Here is a 25784-nt window from a genome sequence, read left to right as displayed (position 1 = left end):
ATGGACGTAGCTTATGCTTACAAACATGATAAAAATATGGCTATAAGAACATATTTCCAGTATTTATAGACAGACAGACAGGCAGACTGACTTGCAAATGGGAAGATAGATTTATTCCTATATACAACGGACATTACCATAAAAGAGAAACTAACATATACTTTGAAACATCGGAAATGTAGGACATCCCTGTCTAACTCCACGATATAGCATAATCGATAAATTCAAACTATAAAGCAAAGAGCTGAATCGAAAATACGTATAAAATGTAATTAGAAATGCTTCGGAAAGCTTATGTAAAATACATTAAATGGAGGCAATAAATAAATTAATAATTAATACACTATTGAAAAAATAAATAATATTATTCAAACGGTCTTCCGTTTGGTTACTTAATTTGCAGAAATAGAGCGTTATGTTTCCCAACAACTCCAACTTCCACAGACCTTTTATTGATAGTCAGGTGTTGCGTAAGGAGGATTCGATATCCTTAGCAGCTTCTTTCTAAGTGTTTATGAATTAAAACGGTTCCGAAATAAATGTAAACATCAGATATTTAAAATTTTATATCATATGACATGTAATCATAAGTTAATGTATATTTCATTTTACAAAAATTTCATGTCAGCCATATTTGAATAATTCGAGTTTGTCTTTAACACTACACCGAGTCCAAATTTTTAAGCTACATATGTACAATAGCATGGTTAATTCCATAGCATGATATCAAACAAACGATTGTTTTGTTGTTCTGTGTTTTTCTTCTGATTTGGTCTTATTACTGCTCGACACATTTTCTTTCGCACCTGATCTACCTTCACGTACACCTGTACTATATTCACGTACACCTGATATACCTTCACGTACACCTGTACTACCTTCACGTACACCTGATCTACCTTCACGTACACTTGTACTACCTTCACGTTTACCTGATCTACCTTCACGTACACCTGTACTACCTTCACGTACACTTGATCTACCTTCACGTACACCTGTACTACCGTCACGTACACCTGATCTACCTTCAAGTACACCTGTACTACCTTCATGTACACCTGATCTACCTTCACGTACACGCCGTGTACTCGGATTAACGTCTTTTTGATATTTATTGAATGTACAACAGTCACAGTTTGAGTTGTCTGAGATTTTCCCCTTTGCTACTACAACAACATCACCTTTTTGATAGCATTCTGAACCAACATGCAAGCAGACACTTGGCCACACAACTTCATATATAGTGTCTTCGATTTTGGTTCTGTCTTCAACTGGCGACTTGGGTGAATACTTTGTGAATTGCTCCATACATTTCCTATATGCTTCTCCAATAACGTTGAAATTTAATGTTATTGGTGGATTTGAAACTACCATAAGCCAGCAACAGTCTAGATAATTGTTGAAAAAGTCATGTAGTTTCTGTTTTGCATCTTCTCTTCTTTCGCCTTTGAAGAAAACACTCAAGCTGCCTACCAAAAGTAATCTTTCTAAGACTACCTAAATAGAAATATGAAGGGATAAAAACAATACCCACGTCATATTGTGTTTTAAAACAAGTACAAATTAGTTATCTTTTAACATCGGCAAACCGTTCTAAACTTCTAACGCTCTCTCGGTATTGTGGCATTATTTTTGATAATACAAAAGTAGATTACTGATACTTCTCAGACAATGAGACAACTATGCTGTTATGAACAAATAAAAGAATATAATAAAATTGTTGTTTTTCAAAAATGTTACTTCATACAATTTATTACCTCTACTCATTTTTAAAAAAAAGTTTCAGATATACAGATTGATGTCTTGATTTTATTCAATGAAAATTATCATATATAGGAAGCAAAGGTGTAGATATTGAATTTTCTCTGATCTATGGTCAAATATCAATTTCAATTTGAATCTGTTTCCAACATATGACATGATAAAGACATTAATCTGTTTTTGTCAAGGTTTGTCAGACTTGTTCTGAAATTCGCTCGTTTATTAATTCTGTACTTTTACATATACATTTGTTACTTTCCGAGTTGATATCATCAAGTACAAAAATTGATATTATAGTAATCTTAAATTTTATGGATGTTTTATATGTCCTTTTTCATACACCTGTACTACCTTCTTAGTACTTTGAAAGATATTGACACAGTATCGAGGAGGAGCGGTGGAAGTTTTGATCAGCACATGAAGATAAACTTATAATATATTTACACCAGGATCCAAATATGTAAGCATGTAACTCAATAATACAGTTTACAGTTTTATTTGGCAAATCAGCAAATCAATGCCTTTGGCCAACAATAATAACACCGACAATTAATACGATCTGTGATTAATTTTTAACACTTGTAAATAAATATGCATTATCAAAAACATTTTTTTCTCCTTTATTCAACTGACAAGGGTCAGCCAAGGTGACGCTATCATAACACATGTCATGGCAAATGTGAAAAAGATTTACCTCTATCCAATGTCCATACTATAAACTTAGCAGAATTTGGAAACCTAAGAAAGTCATTGTACATTGCTGATAAGATCTTAAGCCACAGTTACCAGTGGACAATACTGGAATGTAAATTATGCATTATTAATAACTTCGTGCAGTTTTTACTACAGTGATAATTTAGAAATCAGTTTCTTAGCTTTTTGTCATGCCTTGCAATTTTGAATTTCTTTTTTGGAATACATGTAAACTGACGTAAGTGAACTACCTGCACTATTTTCGTCCTCGTAGTCTCTCTGTGTGAATATTTTCGTCGTAATAAGTACAGTTCCTGATGCTATCAAAACAAGAAGTTCAACAGTTAAACAATAAATCTACATGTAACATAGGAACGTTTAATAAAAGGAGAAATAAGATCGGATCCACCTGTTAAAACATTTATAAACGTTCAAAAATATTCTTAACGAGTAATTTATATGCAATAGATTAAATATTAATGAACAGCAGTAATGTAAATGCCGATCAGGAATGTAAAAATGCATTGCCAAGTGATGAAACCAGTTTAGCTCTAGAACATTTCCGAATATATTCAAGAACACAAGATAATCTAGCGTACATACATAACATGCTTACCAAGTCCGATGAATGCATAGGGCAAGTAAAATACTAGCAATTAAGAGGTCGTGATATCTTTTACTAGGCAGCACAACGAAATATATCTAATTATCTGACTGAAGGCAGCTAGGTCATCATTGAATAATGTCGGAAAGTTTATGGTTAGGTTCGGACAGAAACATACTAGTGTAGATTACAGAATAGACAAAGGAAAAGCATTAACCCAAAACAAAGAAAGAAAGATTCATGGTTTAAACTGTTTACCTGCTCATTCGATGAGACAGTCTCCGTCATGTCTAACAGAAGAAAGTGTCGAATTTGGGAATCAGCTATGATTTGACATTCTTCATAGCCAAACTGTAAATCACACGTGAATCATATTTAAGCAACAAGTCTGGTATTACAAATGTGTTTGTAACTTAACTTTGAAGAGCTCTTGTTCTACTGAATTGCATAACAAAATAAAAACCCATAAATAGATCTTAGAAATAACTTTAAAGTTACATCAACCAAGTTAAATTCATTCCATTTTTTCCATATTAAACATATGTACCAATAGACATTAATTATGGTCTATATTTTTAAATACGATCTTCAACATACCTTCAACAGCTTTGAAATACACTGTATTATCTTAAGTTCTGAAACGTCAGGAAAAGTTTTCACCAACCACCTCAACAAACGTGCCCAATCATATGAGTACAGTTTTTGAAATCTTGCAGTTATTTCAGAATTCGAGAGTTCATCACCTAAATTTTCGAAGTTTCCTCCCACTGTAGTAAGTTTGGCCATTTCTCTTGTTAACTGTAATGAACTGTCGAAAATAACGAGTATAGTAATTGATACAAGGACATACTAGTATGATATATTCTTTATGTAGGTCATAACTGGTAGGGAACTTGTTTGTTACACAGTTATTCACTTATACCTAGTACATAAACTACCTCTTATGTTTGACTTTTACCATAATGTAATGAGTTAGTTTCGCATGAGGGCAGTTTTAACCATGATACATAAATTCATTCCTCAAAAGTTTGATACAAAATACGAAAGGCTGCCCAACAAACCAAGGACAATTTTCTATCTTGGAAGGAAGTGCATGCGATTATATGAATTCCCGTTTGAAGATATCCATCATAGAAAACATAATTACCGTTTCTCTGTTTCTTCTTTTTGTTTTGTGATTTTACGGTTTATCCTTTGCAGTCTTTCAATTTCTAAGTCCTTTTCTTTAATAGTTTCCATTAATTTATCAACGACAACTGTGTTTTCAGCTGTTTCTTTATGGTCCTAGAATATGACAGTCGTTGCATTATTAGTATAATGTCTTAAAGAATTGTGTAAATGTTGGTTTAACGCAGTACAATACCAACAGTCCTTGGGCCTTTTTTCAGAAAAGTTCGTATGTGTTATCCTAAGTTCTCTCCTAAAGATCAACTTTTAAAACATTTTTTTCCAAAATACATCATTAAGGGGACGCATATTGCTACATTCACAGTTCATACAGCAATGCGGAAGGGGTGCATATTCAAGAAATCGATGGTGGGAAAATAAAAAACATATTCCTAAACTGATATAATACTGATGGACACCTGTAATATTCAGTATTTTGTGGATAAGGATGTGGTACTATGAATGTAATAGGAAAACAGAGGTGTTTGTGAAAGTACATTCAACACAAAATATTAAGCTTTTGTATAAGGAAAAAACAGGTTTTTTACAATAACAGTGTTCCAAATAATGTTGAAGGGGTGAGATTTTCTTTCTAACACACCAGGTTTGCTTAAACATGTAAAAATTTAACGCCACGTCAGTTCAACTCGGGATGGACGCCATATTTCTCATTGATAAAAAATGTAAACAAAAAAATCAGAGTGGGATTAGCATTGCAAGGGCATAACATGACATTCTACACAATGAATACCTTAGAACAGATATCTAAGATGCTTCACAGGTCAGGCTGGTTAAATGCATAATGTCGATCACTTGAAATTCATCTTGAAAAGGTGGTTAATTTTAGTTTGTTTACATGGTTTTTAATTTTCCCACGACTTCTCGGCGATTCACTGCAAATGTATTACTGCGCCAGACGAAAGGTAACTCTAATAAACAACGAGAGACAACTTAGGTGTCAGCACGTGTACGATTTTTAAAAAAAAACATGTCGATGATTATAATTTCTTATCAAATAATGAATCCTATTCAGATATTCGTCTTTAATATAAGAAAATTATTAATTTCTGTGGACATTTGTCAAAAAATATTACTTACAGTGGACTACTTTGCGCATTAAACTGGTTTCCGCTTCAGTTGTGAGGCACTTCCGTTATACTTTTGACAACAATAACAAAACACAAAATGAATCAATAAAGTCACTTATAAACCGACTGCTACTTAAATCAGTGTAAGTAAAGTTGTTGTTACAACATTATACATGTTCGTTACGTTATGAGATAAAGTTTATCTTGAACTGCATAATCCATTAATTACGTTTACATGATATTGCATTTACAACTTATTTGACCCCATTTTTTTACGTGAATGACAGCATTCTCGTGCAACTCGTGCAAACAGAGTTATGAAAAGTATGGTGGAGAATTCAAGGACAAATTATACATGACATTAAAGTGAGGATAACTGTATATTCGTCCAGTTTTGATCATTGACATTCCTGCTGTGACTTTTGAGAACAAGATTAGAATGTTGCTTTTGCACATATACACATTGATTGGAACTCTCAACCAAATTTCATACCTTATTTTAGGGATTTTTAAGACAGTACATTTTCAAAAGTTTGTTGAATGTGTTTTGATATTTAAGTGCATTGTAGTTCATGAATACCAAGTTAAAAATTAATAATGGCAACATTTCTAGGCCTTTATTGTAAGCCACTAGACTTCTGTAACCATAAATGTTTAATGTATTAAGGGGAATATACTCTTTTAGTTTTGTAATGTGGCATTCCTTGACCACCGTATCTTTTCTTATGCACTACTTTGTAAACAAACTAAATAATGTGTTTTAGCTCACATATGCCAAATGAAAAGCAAGACAGTGAACTTATTTCACATTCTTTCTTTAAATTAGAATCTGTAGGACATTGATAAATGTTTGGACAAAGTGAAGCACTATTATTTTCGCACCAAAAAGTCTTAATTGTTGACTTTGAATGTACACAAGAAGTCTTATGTAATTCAACAATAACTTTCTTGTTTCAGTTTTTCTCATTATTATTTTAGTGAGCAATCCTTTGTGTACTTATAACAGTTGAAACAGTATTCATTTCATTTACCAAAACCTTGTACTTTTTTGCAGGTAAATTTTATAATACCCCACCCACTTTTTTTCTAATTTCAAAGTATGCGTCCCCTTAATGTCATCTTTAATTCAACGATATGACACAACTGTCATACATTTGTTCTGCTCAGGTTATATGTACACCAGAATGATTAGATCAATTTACTTAAAATTATGTTCAGTAATACCTAATTTCTAACTTTGTAAGTGAAACAAACTCATATTTTGTAATCACAGTTAATACCACGTGACTTCGTACCAATACAAACTTGTTTACAGGTAACTTAAACAAATGGAAGACCAAAATTTCTAATTTGAAAATAACCGATAGTTACTACATACTGTCTGTATAAACATTAAAGGTTCATCTCAACACCGGTATGTATTAGGTTCAAACAGTGCACAATACATATTAAACATACATGTAGTATAAATATTTACTACCACTAACAAAACAGTACATTTTTACAAAGAACTGTTACTTAATGACATTTAATTTTGAATGCAGCTCTACATAACCAATTAATTAATTTATTTAGTGAAGCATTTGATGAATATGGAGTTTCTACATTTGAAGTAGATATCAAAATATAGAATATTTTAGTGAATAATGGTTATTTAACATTTAATATATAAACGTTACTAGCATTCACGTATGTCAAACTGTCACACACAACATATCCATATTTTCATGCTCATTAGCCAAGACCACGCTGCTCTAAACTGTTATCTTTAAATTAGTTATTCTTTATTACGTAAACAGATCATAATGAATTTGAAGTTTTGTAATGAAAATGGAATACTTTCACCGGTAACATTTCAATAGTGTGTTGTAACTGTAATGAATTACCAAGTTCCTTCTGCTTTGCTGACTTTTAGTGTCTTCTCTGGAAAAAAGAAAAGAAAACGTTATTATAATAATAAAATAAACCTTTGTGAATGAAATCAGTGAAAACCTTGACGAAAGTTTAAGAAAATGGTCTTAATGTAGTCAAAAACCATATACCTAATGACTGCGAAACTTCATATACCATAATGTGGTTGATAAAAGTGTGCATGATTAATTCCTTGCATAAAATATTCCCCTTGTTCTCTGAAGAAATTACGTCCATCAGTGATTAAATTTCTATGTTTGTTTTAAATTTGGCTTTTGACCTTTTTCCCCTCATTACTAATATCAAAAAAAATGTAAAATTGTCTACCTATGATATCGTGTGTTCCTTGTATTAACTGTGCTGTTGGCATGTGGGTATGTTGTATCGATGGGCGGATACATCTGGCCAATCATGTCTGAAATATTGTGTCTGATTATATTTTATTAGTAAAAACAAATACACATATGTAAAAAATGCTTTGCAGATACTTCACGGTTAGCGTAACATTATACAATATATTTTTCTTTTTTTTTCAATGATTTATTAGTATATACAGTAATGAAGTATCCTGACAGTTTTATGGTAAGATTCACTTCTGTGGAACAGCACATTGTGACGACACTTCGCTTAGACAATATGGCAATAATAAAATGTTTGTTTAACATCTAAGATATAAGGTTAGTTTTGACCCAGTTAATCTTGTTTGCACATGTGCATCTCGATTACAATTACTATTGCATCTTGTGTTCACCTTGAACACTGACAGTTTCCTACACCATATAAATTAAACACACAATAAAACTTAAAATTACACATTTATCCACAATTAGTCACAAAATTATATCTATAGCTTTTATATATATTACATCCAAGGATAATACAAACGTTGGCGCATCTTCCTTTATGCGAAAATTCGTACTTCATATGAAACCTCTCTTGAAATGCGTGTATATTAAGGCTGACTACTGTCAAACCTCTAGTGTCACAGACATGCTGTAATCCGTAAACCTTCGTCGACTAGATCTCCGACGTATTGATAATAAACTTATCTTTATGTATAAAATCCACCGTGAACTAACTGCCATCCCAAAGAAGGCTACTTGGTCCCCTTAACTGCCCAACACGTCATTTCCGTTCCCTTAGTTACTAGATATACACAGCGACTACAGATTTAACTGACAGTATTCTTCCTCCAAAGAACATTAAGCCTATATCACTGCAATTATCTCCCTCCTGCTTCTTGCGTTACCTCCCAAACCCTGAGCAGTTCAATTGCTGCAACTGTATACGCTAATAGATCTATAGCTTTCTGTCCAATTCCTAAAATGTTCTATTGTAAATATTTCATGCTATTGTGAAATAAAAATGTAAAAACTGATTGCTACATTGATAATGTCTTGCCCTACATTGCCTGGAAGCTGCTTTTATACCTTTACTTTTAACCAAGCTATTTCTCCTTGCTTTTAACTAATGTATCATTTTATACTGACTCCAGTCTTTTAGGGAATATCAGTCAAATGTCTACGCCCCCGTGGGAGGTTTGACATTATCCGTTAAATTACCGCAAGATAGATTTAAATAGACTAGATCTACCAGACTACACGCGATAATTATGGACATAATGGAATTAATAGCTTGATGTTTCAAACTAAATGTTATATAGAAGACAATATATACGTTATAGACAGCAAATAAGTAATTATACATTGCAGATCTATATATCCGAAAATGGTTGTTTTAGGGGAGGTAACCATACAAATTTTAATTTAAAATTGAAACCGAAAGTGTTCGTGCAAATAAAAAAGCATATAATATTACATGTGCATCCCTTGATTATTGCGTTCCTTTTAATATATTGAAAAAAAAAAAGTTTACCTCCAGACATTATTATTATGTCCTTAAAAGTTAAATCTCACTACAATTATTATTGATCAGATAAACATGTATACGACACCAGTTCACACCGGGCATTCGAAATGCAGTAGAGTAGTTTGCATACATGCGTAGACAACCGTAATATTCGTATCCTTGGTGCGCGAATCAATATTATCATTTCGTAGATGAAAAGCTGACGTGTCGTGCTTAAAGCCCAGTGTTAAAATAAAGTTCAATATTGATATAAAATAAAGTATAATGAGACATATAATGGTTTTGGGGGCCATTAGTTTTCTTTCTGATTGCATTGAGAAAATACCTAGACAACTTTCATTCTGCATTTATAGGTTTTAGTTTGGTCACTGGTATGTTTACATACGCCTAGCTAATTACTCAAAAGCAATGTTCGATCTGAGTGATAGTGTTGTCAAAACAAATCATTTCAATTATAGTTTTCAAAACGCCGAAATGCTATGCAGTTCTGGAAAAGATGCCACAATTTTCATTGTTTATGAAACTGTCAATTCAACACATAATTCGGATTTTTTTTTGGAATGTGTTGACAAGTCAAATGGTTTTTGATCTGCTGAAACTGTCATCCAGTGAAATTCTGACGAACAATAGGTAAACAAAGCGGACGTGGATCTGTATGATTCAATTACATTTTAAACTGATCAGAAGCTAATTAATAGATGCTTACTTATCGGAAGAGCTATGGAACCGCACCATGAGTAAACTAACTTAGTGCGTTTGCGACTAGCATGGATCCACACCAGCCTATTCGCTTTCAAAGCCTATTGCAATGAGAAAAAACATTATTGAATACATGGATCCTGAGAAAACTGCGCAGATGCGCAGTCTAGTCTGGATCCATGCTGGTCGCAAACGCACTAAAAGTATGTTGGTTTTCTCATTACACGGCTCTATTGTCAGTGCCGTTCAACCAGAACTGAATATTTCCTGAATCCCGGATCACTGAATTCCTGAATCTGAATCAACATCAATGTTTTACAGGTTTAATAAGTTTCCTTTTATCTAGTCTCATGTAATATGAAAACGAGACTATTTGAGAAGAATGTGATAAAAAAAACGCCCAATAGTATCTTAATTGACATCCTCTACCCCCCTCCCCCCCCCCCACCCCCTCCACCACCAAATCACAATACATTTTATAGTGTAATTTAGGCTTTTTCCTTCTTTTTTTCAAAATCTCTTAATATTCAACTTTTAGTATTTTACAGTCAAATTCATTAGTGGTTCGACATAATTCTAACTGCGAGGGAGATTTTTAAAGAGGTTTTTAGAACTTTAAGCTGAAATTATTTCGGTACGGAACGTATAACATTTGACAATAAGACAACTTTGCTAAAAATTACTTACTGACCATGTTATTTTTGAAAATCGCTTTGAATATATTTTTAGATAAGAATGGTGATTTTTTTTATTTTTTATTTATTTATTTACTTTTTTTTTATTATTTTTTTTTATTTTTTTTTATTTTTTTTTTTTTTGGAAATTCATTATCAAACAGGTATTCCTATGTAAGACATTGCCTAAGTTTAAGAATTAATGCATAACGTAGTTAAGAGTTGTCATTCTATAAACACACAAAAACACCATTATTGTTAAATATTATTGGTCTACATTACACAACATGTTAATAAAATGCAGAAAATAGGCTCTTTTATCTTGAAAAGAATGCATTTAACTTTATACCACTGTGTATATATTAGTCGAGAAATTTTCATTTTCAAAATGTATAACATTATAACATTATGGACAAATGATTTCAGATACATATCACATATCAAATAGTTACAGAGAACATACGCCTTGCTCGGAGATCGAAATCATGATCCAAAGATCAGCGGTCCCTCCATGCAGCAAAGCGGATGGATGGCCGGGATAAAAAGAAAGAATGAAACAGATCAGTTGTGTCACTCATCAGCGACTGAAGATTAATTATCTGTATGGGCGTACTTAGCAGGTTATGCGCCTGTGGTGTTAAAATTCAGAATATATCATGGTTTTAATTTTATTCAAAACGTATTTTTTATGGATCTTGCGTCACTTAATTAATTTTTTATTGTAAACATCGACTTATATGTTAATCTCCACTAAAAGAACATCCTTTTTGAAAAAAATAGGGTTATTATAAACAGTCGATCTGGGATGCTGTATTCGGCTTGAGTGAATTTTTGCCAGATCGGATCTCAAGAGGCGTGAAAGCGCCAAGTGTGATTCAACCTTGCAGAATCCACGAGAGACGAATTCAAAATCCCAGATCTAGCTAGTGTTATAATGATACTTTTATTATATACTTCCACTTTTTTGTTTGTTGTTGTGTTATTGGACGAAATCTTAAATGTTTATCGATATTAAAATGGAGCTAAGTGAAGTTTTTATGTGTGCTATTTATAAAACTGTGTCATGTCATGCATATTAATGAAAGTAGTCAAAGAGCATACAATACAAAAGCTACAATACGGAATTTAAAAGGTACTATACGGATAATTTTCTGCCTGTTCATATTTAATTGTGAAATACAAGCCGATTTTTTACAGAATTTATATAGATATATAATAAAATGAATTATAAGCAATTCAGTACTCATTGACTGAATAGAACGGTTAACGAAAACATGCAGTTCGACTGACTTGAAACCACGGTTCATCATAAATGGACTCTATGTGCAATAAGCGTGTTTGGAGGTTTGCAGAGATAAAAGTTACAGAAATATCAAAAATGCAAAACATGCATTAAATCGGAAAGCAGGAATTTCACCAAACTCAGTCAGACGTAATCTTGAATCATTGATGTGACGCAATCTTGGCTTCTATCTGTGTAGTTGTTGCAAACGTAGCTAGCGGCACGGCACTGCACCTTGTCTAAACGGTTCATCTCTTCCGCTTTGCAGGGATCACATAACTGGGCAAGATACTCCATTGTTGGACGAAACATGGACTTGTATGTGGTGTCACGGACCTGCTTGCTGCAGTCTCTCATGTTGCGCCGGAGGAAACCAAGTGACCTGGAAGCCTTGGCTGCTGTTGAATGAGTGCGTTTCTCCAACTGAAGGTCACCACCAAAGGCAACTCCAAGGTACTTGGCAGTATCTGTGACCTGTAGCCGTGTTGACTGTAGAGGCAGTAGTTTGTCTCATGGTGGTATCGTTTGTGCGTTATAATCCTCAGTACGGAACACTTTTCGGGGTAAAAGCTCATCTGCCACATCGATCCGATCCCACTCCTCTAGGGATGAGAGGTCAGCTTGGAGACTAGTGGAATTCTCAACACTGCGAATGTGCTTATAAAGAAGCGTATCGTCCGCAAAGAGATTGCCTTGGGACGACCTGCATACAGAGATGTGTGCGTCCGTGCGTGCGTCCGTGCGTGCGTGTGTTCGGGTTTAACGTCTTTTTCAGCATTTTTTCAGTCATATAAACGACGGTGTCTACTTGTAGTAGTAAGAACAATGCCCAACTTTATAGTGCTGCCTCACTGGAATATCACACCTTAGACACGTGACATGATATCCTACCCAGTCACATTGTAGTGACATGTTTTGAACAAAATAATAGATATATATTTCTAAAAACTGAATCCACTTCACAAGATAAATATTCCGAAGAAACTACTAGGGCTCCTGCTTACTTGTGAAGCAATTAACCTTATCACCATAGCAGTAAATTTCCTGGCCCCTGTAGAGTTATGGGGCCACAGGTCATCACGATAGTGATAATGTGATGTGATCATTTTGATATGTACATGTATTGTTATAGCTTGAATCTATTACAAAAAGAAGTTGTTGTTTATAATTCAACATAGTGCAAATTTATTTCAAAAAAGAAGGGGTTGTTTATAGTTTGAAAATTGTGACAAATGAAAACTGCCAGTAAAAATGCATTTTGTATTTTCTTACTAAGTACTGAGTTTGATATTCTGTATCATCTGAACATATAAAGAATACTATTTACGTGAATTTCCATATTCTATTTCCTAATTAAACTGCATGATCAAACTCATGCATACAGCGTCATTTGGATTTTTCTTTTTAAATAGAAAGAAACATTCATGTCATGATATGACAAAACCTTCAGATTTAAAGGAAAATCATTTAAGCCAAAATCTGCAGCCCAGTCTCTTTGATAAATCCAATCTAATTTTAACAGTGTTTCGGGTTCATTTATTTAAAAAAGTGTTTAAGGCACTGACCTTCAGAATTTGGCTAAAAATGATCAAATTTTAAAATTAAAGTTTGGCGATATTATGAACACTAGAACATGAGTGTTTGTTTCTAAATTTAATTAAAAATGCCAAATCAAGAAAAGAACAAAGACAAACCCAAGTTGGGAATCGAACCCGGGCAATAAATAGTTTCTTGCAGTCTTGGCCATTACACCACGCAATGGACTAAATACTTAACGGTCGATAAATATAAAGTTTTTAGTTTACCTAAGATATCCCATTTCAAACGATTTTCAAATTTGAATGGAATAGTCAGTAAAAACAACTAATTCTTATGTGTTTTCATAATTTATAATCTGTCAATAACTAAGTTTCAAAGCCTTCTTAAGAAATATATAACAATAATTTCCTGATATCTTGAAATTACATTTTTTGTTGTCGTATAATAGGGGGCAAGTGCCTTTACTCTTAGCATGCTGGACACGATTGAATCTGCCTGTGCGACCAGTGTAGATCATGATCAGCCTGCACAGATGAGCATGCTGATCAATATCTGTACTGTTCGCTATTTAGTCCAGATTGAAAGACGGATAAATTCATTATAGAAATGTAGCAGGGTAAGAGTTACAATCGTTTCTTAGCTCATCCGAACCGAAGAGTCAGGCGGAGTCATTAGTACAGGTGGATGATACTGAGTTCATGGCCTGTAGTCTATCGTCAAGAAGTTTCATAAACTAGGCCAGAATTACACTAAACTTGGTCTGCAGCACTCCTGTAAGCTCCATTTTTAAGAGAATGCAAATGGGTCTACTTTACTGATTTAGGGGCAGTTACAGCCAAAAGAAGAAACTTTTCATACAACTTCTTCTCATGAACCTCTTCGTTGATTTTCGTAGCAACATTATAACATTGTATTTGGGAGCTCGGTCCCTTGTATGAGTATGCCGCTTGAGCTAAAAATAGAAATTCTTTTAAACAACTTAACAAAAATCGCCTGATGGCTGATGGATCTTCATCAAGCTTGGTTTGAAGCATTATCATAAGGTCTTCTGCAAAAGTATTTCAAATGATGGCACTCGCCCCATTTCAGGGGCTGCTAGAGCTAAAAGTAGAATTACCTTTAAACTCCGTTTTCTCTTGAACTGCTTGATGGATCTTCATCAACCTGGTGGGTTGAGGTCTAGTGGTAACACGCTTGACTGTCAATCCAGAGGTCCGGGGTTCGAATCCCGGTCCAGGCACTGGAAATTTATGAGATGCTCTTGAGTGTCTCCCACCTAACTAGAGGCCTGTACTGGTTCTTCCCAGGAAAGACGGCTTCGCGTGTATCGGTGCACCGGACACGTTAAAGAACCAGACTGTCTATTCGCTTTATCTCACTCTGTCTCTCTGGTCAGATCGCTCTGTGTCTGTACTAGTAGAGGATGAATTTCTGCTATATGTAAAGCGCCTTTGAACGTGTTTATCATGAAAAGGGCGCTATATAAATCTGGTATAATAATAATAATAATAACCTCGTTCTGTAGCCATTTTAAGATCCTCTCTAAAGTATGTTCAAAATAGGGATATTTGCCCCTTTCAGAGGCCAATAGAGTTAAAATTAGAAATACCTTGAAAAAAATCTTCACGTGAACACTTCACGGAACTTCATCAAACTTGGCCTGTGGCATTATTGTAAAGTTGGTAGGATCTTCTCCCAAATTTGTCCAAATGGTGGCTCTTGATCAGTTTTAGGGGCCACTAGTTTATATAGATGTAACCATTTATGATCCAGCGTGTCATACATATTATAAATTATATTCTAGGTCAAACAGTCAAAGTCAGATGAGCAACGTCTTGTAAAATTAAGAATGAAATCTGCTTATGAGTCACATCATTTACGTAGTTTATATGATTTTGAAAAAAAAAAAAAAAAAAAAAAAAACATGTACCTTTAATTTAGATGTTGCTGTTTTGAAAGTTTTGATATTGAATTGTATCAGTAAATACCCATATTTAATTTACTAACTGTTCAGCGAAATATAGTACAGTACATCTTTGTTCAAGTGCTCCAACTTGCTCATCCCATGGAAATTTATTCGAGTCATAGGTAGTTCGAACCAATTGAATTTCATCTAATCCGGTAAGACATAACCTAGCTCCTAGTTTTGATATATTTTTAGCTCACCTGTCACATAATGACAGGGTGAGCTTTTGTGATCGCCCTTCGTCCGTCGTCCGTCGTCCATCCGTCGTCCGTCCACAATTTTTTGTCTGCAAGATAGCAGCTTCATTTATGATTTGATTTTAACCAAACTTGCACACAACTTGTATCACCATAAGATCTTGGTTCCTTTCTTGAACTGGCCAGATCCCATTATGGATTCCAGAGTTATGGCCCCTGAAAGGGCCAAAATTAGCTATTTTGACCTTGTCTGCACAATAGCAGCTTCATTTATGATTTGATTTTTATTAAACTTACACATAACTTGTATCATCGTAAGATCTTGGTTCCTTTCTTGAACTGGCCAGATCCCGTAATGGGTTCTAGAGTTATGGCCTCTGAAAGGGTCAAAATTAGCTATTTTGACCTTGTCTGCACAATAGCAGCTTTATTTATGATTTGATTTTTACTAAACTTGCTCACAACTTGTATCACCACAAGATCGTGGTTCCTTTCTTGAACTGGCAAGATTCTATAATGGGTTCCAGAGTGATGGCCCCTGAAAGGACCAGAATTAGCTATTTTGACCTTGTCTGCACATTAGCAGCTTCATTTATGATTTGAAGTTAATCAAACTTGCACAAAACTTGTGTCACCATAAGATCTCGGTTCCTTTCTTGAACTGGCCAGATCTCTTAATGGGTTCCAGAGTTATTGCCCCTGAAAGGGCCAAAATTAGCTATTTTGACCTTGTCTGCACAATAGCAGCTTCATTTTTAATTTAATTTTAACCAAAATTGCACACAACTTATATCACCACAAGATCTTGTTTCCTTTCTTGACCTGGCCAGATTTCATTATGGGTTTCAGAGTTATGGCCCCTGATAGGGCCAGAATTAGCTATTATGACCTTGTCTGCACAATAGCAGCTTCATTTATGATTTGATTTTAACCAAACTTGCACACAACTTGTATCACCACAAGATCTCGATTCCTTTTTATATGCCCGAAGGGATGTTTATGTTATCGCCTCGGTGTCCGTCTGTCTGTCTGTCTGTTGGTTAGCAATTTCCCTTCCGTTCTGTAACTCTTGAACCCCTTGAAGGATTTCAAAGAAACCTGACACAAATGTTCAACTCATCGAAACGATGTGCAGAGCACATGTTTCGGATGGCTCACTTCAAGGTCAAGGTTACGCTTAGGGGTCAAAAGTCATATGACTTTGTTTTGTGTGTATATTGCTCTGCATTTGCGTTGCATTGCAGTGCTCTTGTTTTTATTTGGCAGATCCTTCTTTTGTTCACTTACAACAATTCTTTTTGAATTACTTCCCTTTTATGTTACTATAAATAGCTTATTTAGTAACTTTTTTATTATTAGCCGTAGGGAAAAACCGTGACCACTTTCTGTGGTACAACATGGATGGTACCTCCAATTTTTAGGTGTATTTTGACATATCTGTACCTTTAAGAAAATTTCAACTATATTTTCTCATGATTCTTTTGATTGATCTTGATTATGATTTTTTGACCTTCTTGTCCTTAAATGCAATGATAACAGGTGAGCGATATAGGGCCATTATGGCCCTCTTGTTTAAACTTTTATTTTCAAATTGTGAATGTAACCATGCAGTCTATATCCTATGTCCAATATCATAATATTACAACCAGATCTCAACGAACATCTCTAAAATAGACTTGCATTTGTCACTATCACATAAAATGAGACAAAAATTACAAAGTTGAAATTTTGTGATAAATTCTTTATTGTCAGTCTAGCGGAGCACCAGTTTAAGTAAGACTTACTGGTGAAAGAACTTTAACTAAGGAAAGTATGGAATTGCTATAACATACAGTATTATGCTTATTCCAACCATTCACATTAATTGTTATGAAGATAGGGATTTTATAAGGACCAAATGTGGAGTTCAAGCGAAGCAGGCTATTCCATCATTCTGAGTTCGTGCAAAAGAAGTTGGATGTAGATACCATAAAACTTTATACCATGCACTCGTTTTTTACCGTTTTTTTTAAATACTATCTTGACAACTATAATTCCAGTAACTTTGTGCTGCCTTAAGATAAATTTATGGCGTTAAAGATTACTTTTAAAAACAATGCTGTGGTTCAGAAAGAATAAAAGAAAATCAACAACTATTTAAATTCATATATTTTTCATGCATTTGGCTTAATGTTCTGTACTCAGACAGACTGGAAAACAAATGTGTATCACTGTTGGAATATTTCAACAAGTGAATAAATAAATTATAAAATCTTATATCTGGTCAGTCTGATAGCCATGCATGCAGTGGTTTCTTTGACCATTGCTAGTGTACATTCAAAGCATATAAGCTTGTAGCGCATTACCTCCCCTAGATTAGTTTACACCATTTGCACCTGTTAAAAATCGAGGACATAATAAAAGGAATGTAAGTTATTATATTGTTTTTGGTACTGCCAAGTAGTGCTATAAAAGTTAATTAGATCTAATTTCATTTTAACATTTTCAGAACTTTTCATTCTAATGACTGTAAGGACTAGTAACTCTAGTAAGTTCAAGGTTAGGTTAGGTTAGCAGGCTGGTAACATTGCCCGATCGGGCTTTCGACATAAAAACTAATTTTTCTTGAAAATTAGTAAAGATATTTCTTTCAAACTTGGTCCATTTATTAAGCATTTCATATGACATAAATTAAAATAAAAATAGCTTGGTTGCCTTCAGTTTTGGTAGAATTATTTCCCCTTTTCAGATTTTTATGATGCATAATTTTTAAGGCAGTGGCTAGAGAACCGGAATCGGTTCCCTAGACAGCGAACTTATTCGTCCGGAACCGGTTCTCTAGCCAAAGTACCGTGCATAGGCTAGGGAACCGGAATTTTATTTCTATGCATAAAACTGTCGAAATTCACTTTGTTTCTTTTGGTAAGTATCATGTGCATATTCTTATCTTAATAAAGTAATTATTTTTACCATTTCAGCAAGCTACGCCCTTTTATTTATTTGTGTTTACTGTGTCTTCAGAAGTGTACTCGCCGCATACTGTCCGCCATATTGGAATGATAAAATAAACTAGTACGAATGAATGCGAAATCGGCGGCACTGAAGCCGAAATAAACCTGAAATTTAAACTTAAAAGGTATAAGACAATAAAAGAAACGCATTAAACAAATTAAGTAATTTCTGTTAATTAGGATTGATTACATATCTTTGAACGTGAAATGCCAAGGTGTTACAAACAAGTATTTAAAGTGATCAAAGAATCTGTATGAAGTTTTAAGGGCAATTAAATTAATTTGTTCATCTACAAACATGTAATGACGCAAATACAAACCAATATTATTTTATATTTAAATAATTTAAACATAGTACAAGTTTAAAGCAAAATTTAATAAAATTTAAAAACTGCAAAGTAGTTTTCACGCATTCATTCGTACTAGTTTATATCATTCCAATACGGCAGACACGGTATATATGCGGCGAGTACACTTTTGGAGACAGTAAACGCAGATAAATGCAAGGGCATGATAAAATTAATTAAGATAATAATATGCATGACACTTACCAAGTAACAAAGTGGATTTCGGCAGCATTATGCATAGAAATAAAATTCCGGTTCCCTAGCCTATGCACGGTATTTTGCTTAGAGAACCCGTTCCGGACGAATAATTTCGCAGTCTAGGGAACCGATTCCGGTTCTCTAGCCACTGCCAATTTTTAAAGTCCAAAAAAGACATGTTCTAATGCTAAGTTTAAAACAAAAAAGGGTTCAATGGCTTTCTAATGCTCTTAATTATTGCGCTAGTACATGAATGTCAGACATCCCAACTTTTTCTGAATGCCAAGTGGGAGTTTTTGCTTTCCAAAGTGGGAGATTGAGGTGTTCAAGTGGGAGATTTTATACCGCGGTAATTATGTTCATGATAACGAAGCTTGTAACAAATCTAATGATAATATAAACTTATTTGCCCTTATAAAATCACTAGTCTTAAAAAAATTCACTTGTCTATATCTTATTATTCATGCATTTTTAATGTTTTGGAACAATAATACACGAAGCCTTCTGTGCAAAATTAAATAGTTATGGCACTTTAAGCATTATGTCTAAATTCAAAACACCACTGAGAATTAAACCTGCACTTTTATTTCTTTTGTTGGAAAGAAGACTCCCCAGGTGAATTTTACATGACAAACAGTACAGCTGTTAGAACTGTAAAAACAAAATGTATATAGCTAAAAGAATAAAAGTTCAAGCAACAGAAAATTTACTGTTTGATTCTCATCCCTGTCAACCAGTATTTAAAACACCTGGCTCAAATACTTTTATTGATCAAAATTCTGTTATCCAAAATTGAATGTCTGGGTATTGTTAAACTTTCGTAGATTTGCCTTAATCTCCAGTTAAAAGGATGTGTTTGACAAATTGTTATGATGCAAAGACAGTTTAACAGCATTTGATAGTAAGTGATATTAAAATTTACCATGACATTTCCTCTTATCAAAATAATTTAAGAGAAATGTTTTTTAAAACCTAGCAGGTTGACTCGGCGACCATCTACTTTGGATTTCAAAAAGGTACAGAAAAAGGTAAAGCCAGTATAATTTCTAATCTAAATTTGATTGAATTTAATTAGATATCTAATGTCTGGATTTTAATTTCAATTGTGACACATTAATCAACACCTGGCTTTGTTAAATCGTGTAATAAACAATAATCAGCACGGGTAGAATAAGGTGCGAAAATGTCTGAAAGCTGTTGTTTACAGACTCGTCAGTAGTGATACAGTATCAGATAGGCGCAAAGAAGTGGATTATTTCATAATTTTTGTGGTTTATGTTGTTTTGTTGTTGTTTTTTTAATCGGGAGATTGAGACTTCTGATCGGGGTGATCGGGTTTTACAACCAGAATCGGGAGAAACCCGATCGGATCGGGAGAGTTGGGATGTCTGGAATGTATATATTTTACTGTGCTTTCACTAACAACATTATAGAAAAATGTTAGTTATAAAAAAATTGTTCATTCATCTGCACTAGAAACAAAGTATTAACCTTAAATACATAGAATAAAGGTATTGGCGCACAAGTTTTGAGCAATAGAAACCCATTGATCCCTTTTCTGTTTCAAACATTTCATTAAAACATAATTTGTTTGGACTTCAAAAATTATGCATCATAAAATTCTGAAAAAGGATTATAATTCTAAAAAAACTGAAGGCAACAATGTTATTTCTACCATAGTATGCGTCATATGTTATGCTTAATTAATGGACCAAGTTTGAAAGAAATATCTTCATTATTTTTCAAGAAACATTAGTTTGTATGCCTAAAGCCCGATCGGGCAATGTGACCAGCCTGGTTAGTTTTGGCCCACAGGTGCTAGACAGCTAGATACATTATCAAATATTTTTTCTTAATAGGCCTATATATGTATATAAGTCTCTTATATACATATATAGGCCTATTAAGTAAAATATTTGGTTATGTGTCTTATATACATATATAGGCCTAGTAAGTAAAATATTTGGTTTTGTGTCTGGCCTTAGGCTTAGGCATTCGGCACAGTTGTTTGGTCAATAAATTATGATGCTATAGATCTATATGATAAAAACATCACAAGACAGTCCATGACAGAAAAATAAATCCAGCACCCATTTAGGTATTGATTGAATAAATGAAGTGGCAAGGGGTCCGGTAACCAGACCTAGACAACCTGTACAGGGCTAGTTCTTGCTACCATATCTTAAATGACACTGTTTTTATTTTCTGATGTTCGCGTCCATTAAGTTATTGCAAAACCCCATTTGGTTAACTAACCAGTAGCAAACTGCAACATCTCGCACAGTCTCTTGTGAGAAACTGATGACATCATGCAACAGTTCAGAGCATGTGGTTAGTTTTGAAACTGAAGATCAAAATTTCACCTATTTATGAATTTTTTGAAACTGAAGATCAAAATTTCACCTATTTATGAATTTATTTTAATCGATAAAAAACATACCTTAGAAGGTTTAAGTTCTCAGAAAAGGTCAATAAATAACAATTCTTATCCTGCCTATTGGTTTTCAAATGAAGAGTTCCCTGATCAGGTGACAACTGCAATGGCGGACAAAATGTTGCAAACAGGGGTACCAATTTGAAACTTGTGTGTATAACTTGTGTTCAAATTATGTTGCATGGATTACTTTATGCCAGATCAAAAGAAAAATGGATTAGAAACATTTTAAAGTAAAAAGTGAGTTCATTGCATTTCATTTGACGAAATTGTAGCATGACAGACTTCTGGCACGATTCTTGGTTAGGTTTCAGTACGGGATTCGTTTCAGTTCAGAGGTCTGTAGCAGCATGTAAACATCACTGAGCTGAAGTTTTTTAGCTAGTACAGGGCAGGCTAGAGGTCCAGTAATCAATATGAATACTGAGAATTGTATTACAAAGAGCAGACTATATTTAATCTTTAAATATGGGAGATGATTTCAAAGTTTGTTCTTGTATTTTTCTCGCTATTTCAAATACATGGTAAGGGGCCTCCGTGGCCGAGTGGTTAAAGTCGCTGACTTCAAATCACTCGCCCCTCATCGATGTGGGTCCGAGCCTCACTCGGGGCGTTGAATTCTTCATGTGAGGAAGCCATCCAGCTGGCTTACAGAAGGTCGGTGGTTCCACCCAGGTGCCCGCTCATGAAGAAATAATGCACGGAGGGGTACCTGGGGTCTTCCATCACCATTAAAACTGGAAAGTCGCCATATGACCTATCATGTGTCGGTGCGACATTAAATCGAAAAAAAAAAAAAATAAATAAATAAATAAATACATGGTAAGTCACAGGAAACAGAAGTATTTATAGTTCTTTAATCCTGGGGAAAATGTGATCGCAAATTTGATAAAAAAATTAATAGTAATTTGTACGCCGTAATCGGGAGCTTTTATTGTTTTTCTCGGGACTGATGAATAAAAATAATAAACTTAATGTTTTCTTCAGTATTTGAGACATGGATTTTGCTAATGAATTGTTGAATTCGTTTTACTGCTTGAGTAAATAAATTACGGTGACTACTGGAAATCGCTATTAAAATTTCATATTCAATATGCATCGAACCCGAGTGAGAGCTATCGGTAATTATACATTTACAAAAAATAAACATAATAAAGGCAACTTTATGACAACTTATCATAACTTTTACCAGCAATTACCATAAATACACTGGTATTACAGTTCATCATACATGTATATTGATTACCGGACCTGGTCTAGAGGTCCAGTTAACATTACCTATTTACTCAAGCAGTAAAACAAATTCAACAATTCATGAGCACAATCCATGCCATAAATACTAAAGAAAAAAATAAGGTTATTATTTTGAGTCATCATTCCCGAGAAAAACAATAAAAGCTTCCGATTACGATGTACAAATTACTATTAATTGTTTGTTGAATTTGTGATTGTGTTTTTCCCGGGATTAAAGAATGATAAATATTTCTGTTTCCTCTAACTTACCATGTATTTTAAACAATGAGAGATTTACGAAAACATATTTTTGAAATCATCTCCTGTTTTTAACTCCAGACCTAGACTCCGGGTCAAGAGGTCCGGTTACCAGACCCCTAGCCACTGCCTTGAATAAAGGTGTCTTAGTCGGCAGTGCTGCATTTCACGTAGTCGAAATGATTTGACGGTCAGATTGTTTTATATTTGTGATGGGCAGTCTTGCCGTGCATAGATCACAGAACACTGTCATGTAAAGTTACTGGTTTACAGAGCTCCAGATAAACTGCGTATTTGCGTATTTATGCCATTAAAGTTGCAGAAAACCCAATTGAATTCATACATTGTGCGTACTGAAACGGAATTAAAATTCCTAATACCCAATTCATAAAAAATCGCTTGCGTATCGCATTTTCCTTATAACTAGAATGGGTACGAGACTTTAACGCTAGACAACTGACTGCATGGTTATATGTTGCTATTTATCGGGAAAATCACAGGACCATTCAGTCGGCTGATTTGTGTTATTTGGACGCTTTGTAAACAATTTTTACGCCGATTAAATGTAAGAGGTTGCAGAAGAAACGCTGCAGCACAAACAAACAAATTAGTGGGATATTTTGCTGTTCAACAATGACAGTTATCTGTTTGTGACAATATGGTGTCACCGATACTGGACGACATCTTATGAGAGAACGCATATTGCGGTGAACACATCCTTCGGGATATTGTGGATGAAATTGATCTCCGACTGCATTAAAAGTTAAAAAAAAACAGTATGGAACAGAAGTATCTCAGAAAACATTAAATGATTGGTGGAAAAAGATAGCTTTGGTACTATGAATTAAAATATACATGTTTACATTGCTTACAGGCATGTAAAAACAATTTGAAAAGACAAATACCCAATTACTTCTGAAAAGGCAGTGTAATGATATTATTTTTACCCAATTCAGATTTCCAACACCCAGTTCAGAAAAAAAGTGATGGGTAAATACCCAGTTACACCAAAAGCTTATCTGGAGCTCTGGGTTTTATTGCTTGCCATGTAGATGCAGTAAAGGTTTATCATGTACAGTACAGACATAGGTTAAAATCACTAGAAAATTCATAATTTTGGAAAATATTTGATAGTTTTTACATAAATCAATCAGGACTTGAATCTCCTTTTGATATATGTAAGTTTCATTTGAATTTATCTCATATTTGCAACAAAATCATAATATTTAAACCCAAATCAGCAGCGATGACAATTTCATCAGAAATTTCCTCCACTATTTTGGTCTTTTGAGTGTTTGATGCGAGTGAAGATACTGCATATAAGAAAAAACTCAATATTTCCTAGGATCAAGTTAAAGGGATTACAGTATTACTTGGCATAAATGTTCCCCATGATGAGACAATGTGTCATGCGCAACACCCAGAACCCAAGCTTAAAGGTCAAGGTCACACTTAGAAGTCAAAGGTCAATAGGATTTTTTTCCTGTTTGGTCTATAACTTTGTCATGCAAAACAGGATTTTAATATCGGTTTGCACAAATATTCCCCTGGATGAGACAACATGTCATGCACAAAACCCGGGCCCTTAGCAGCAAGGTGAAGGTCACACTTGGAAGTCAAAGGCCAAAATGGCTTTTTTCCTGTCCAGTCTGTAACTCCACAATCCTTAATGGGATTTAAATATTACTTGGCACAAATGTTCACCTTCATGAGACAGAGTGTCGTGCGCAAGAACAGGTCCCTAGGTCTAAGGTCAAGGTCACATTTAGAGGCCAGAATGACTGTCTGGAGCATTTCTTCTTCATGCATGGAGGGATTTTGATGTAACTTGGCACAAATGTATACCACCATGAGACAAGTTGTCTTGCACAAGAACCAGGTCCGTAGGCCTAAGGTTAAGGTCACACTTAGAGGTTAAAGGACAAATTCAAGAATGACTTTGTCCGGAGCTTTTCTTCTTCATGCATGGAGGGATTTTGATGTAACTTGGCACAAATGTATACCACCATGAGATGGAGTGTCATGCGCAAGAACCAGGTCCCTAGGTCTAAGGTTAAGGTCACACTTAGAGGTTAAAGGTCAAATTCAAGAATGACTTTGTCCGGAGCATTTTTTCTTCATGCATGGAGAGATTTTGATGTTACTTGGCACAAATGTTCACACCATGAGGGAGCCCTGTTTTTAGAATTACCTCCTTTTGTTTTTACTATAAATAGATAATATTGTAACATTTTTATTACTGGCCGTAGGGAAAAATCGAGACCACTTTTCTGTGGTACAACATGCATGTTACATGCAATTGTTAGGTGCATTTTGACATATATCTCTACCTGGTAAAGAGTTTCTTATGGACTTATATTGTATAGATTTTTTTTAGGATTAATTTCTCTTTGCTGTCACTATAAAGAACTTTTATGATAACTTTTTTACAGTCGGCCATAAAAAAGTCCATATGAAAACAACTGTAGGTCTTTATAAATGTATATGCAAATTTTAATCCAAGTGTTTTGTTATTGCATATTGTATATATAGTACAATATTGTTTACACATCATTGACAGATATCAGTTCTATTGCAGTAGAGAAAATTAGGTGACTTTGTATTGCATGGCAATACTTCATTCACTTGTTTTTGTAAGAAATTAGTTAGGGGGTTCATAGTAATTATGGTTAGTAAAGTAAAATAGCTTAGTTAGATTGATTAGCGATATTGTAAAGCATTGGTACACAAGATGATTTTAAAAGTTCCATCCACAAGTAGCTACTGTCTGATGTCCTGTTACATACAGATCTATTTCAAACTTGAAATTCAAAAATTATCATAATATTTGTGTAAATATGATTGGCAAGGAAATAATATCTCTAGGCTATGGTG

At 34.2% G+C, this 25784-nt stretch overlaps 1 protein-coding gene across 1 annotated transcript; it reads right to left on the bottom strand.

Moving 5' to 3' along the window:
• Positions 1-551: 551 nt before the first annotated feature.
• Positions 552-9205, bottom strand: LOC123528451 (uncharacterized). The gene is made up of 8 exons (XM_045308168.2): positions 9100-9205; positions 7552-7639; positions 7200-7236; positions 4206-4342; positions 3656-3866; positions 3317-3409; positions 2706-2774; positions 552-1497 (listed from the first exon to the last, which is right to left on the bottom strand). The coding sequence occupies exons 1-8, from the start codon at positions 9107-9109 to the stop codon at positions 727-729; spliced, it is 1416 nt and encodes a 471-aa protein (XP_045164103.2). The 5' UTR covers positions 9110-9205; the 3' UTR covers positions 552-726.
• Between the last annotated feature and the right edge of the window lie 16579 nt (positions 9206-25784).

This window comes from Mercenaria mercenaria, chromosome 13 (genome assembly GCF_021730395.1).
Source record: "Mercenaria mercenaria strain notata chromosome 13, MADL_Memer_1, whole genome shotgun sequence".
In the NCBI taxonomy this organism is placed as follows: domain Eukaryota; kingdom Metazoa; phylum Mollusca; class Bivalvia; order Venerida; family Veneridae; genus Mercenaria; species Mercenaria mercenaria.
This window is presented reverse-complemented; position numbering and strand designations above follow the sequence as displayed.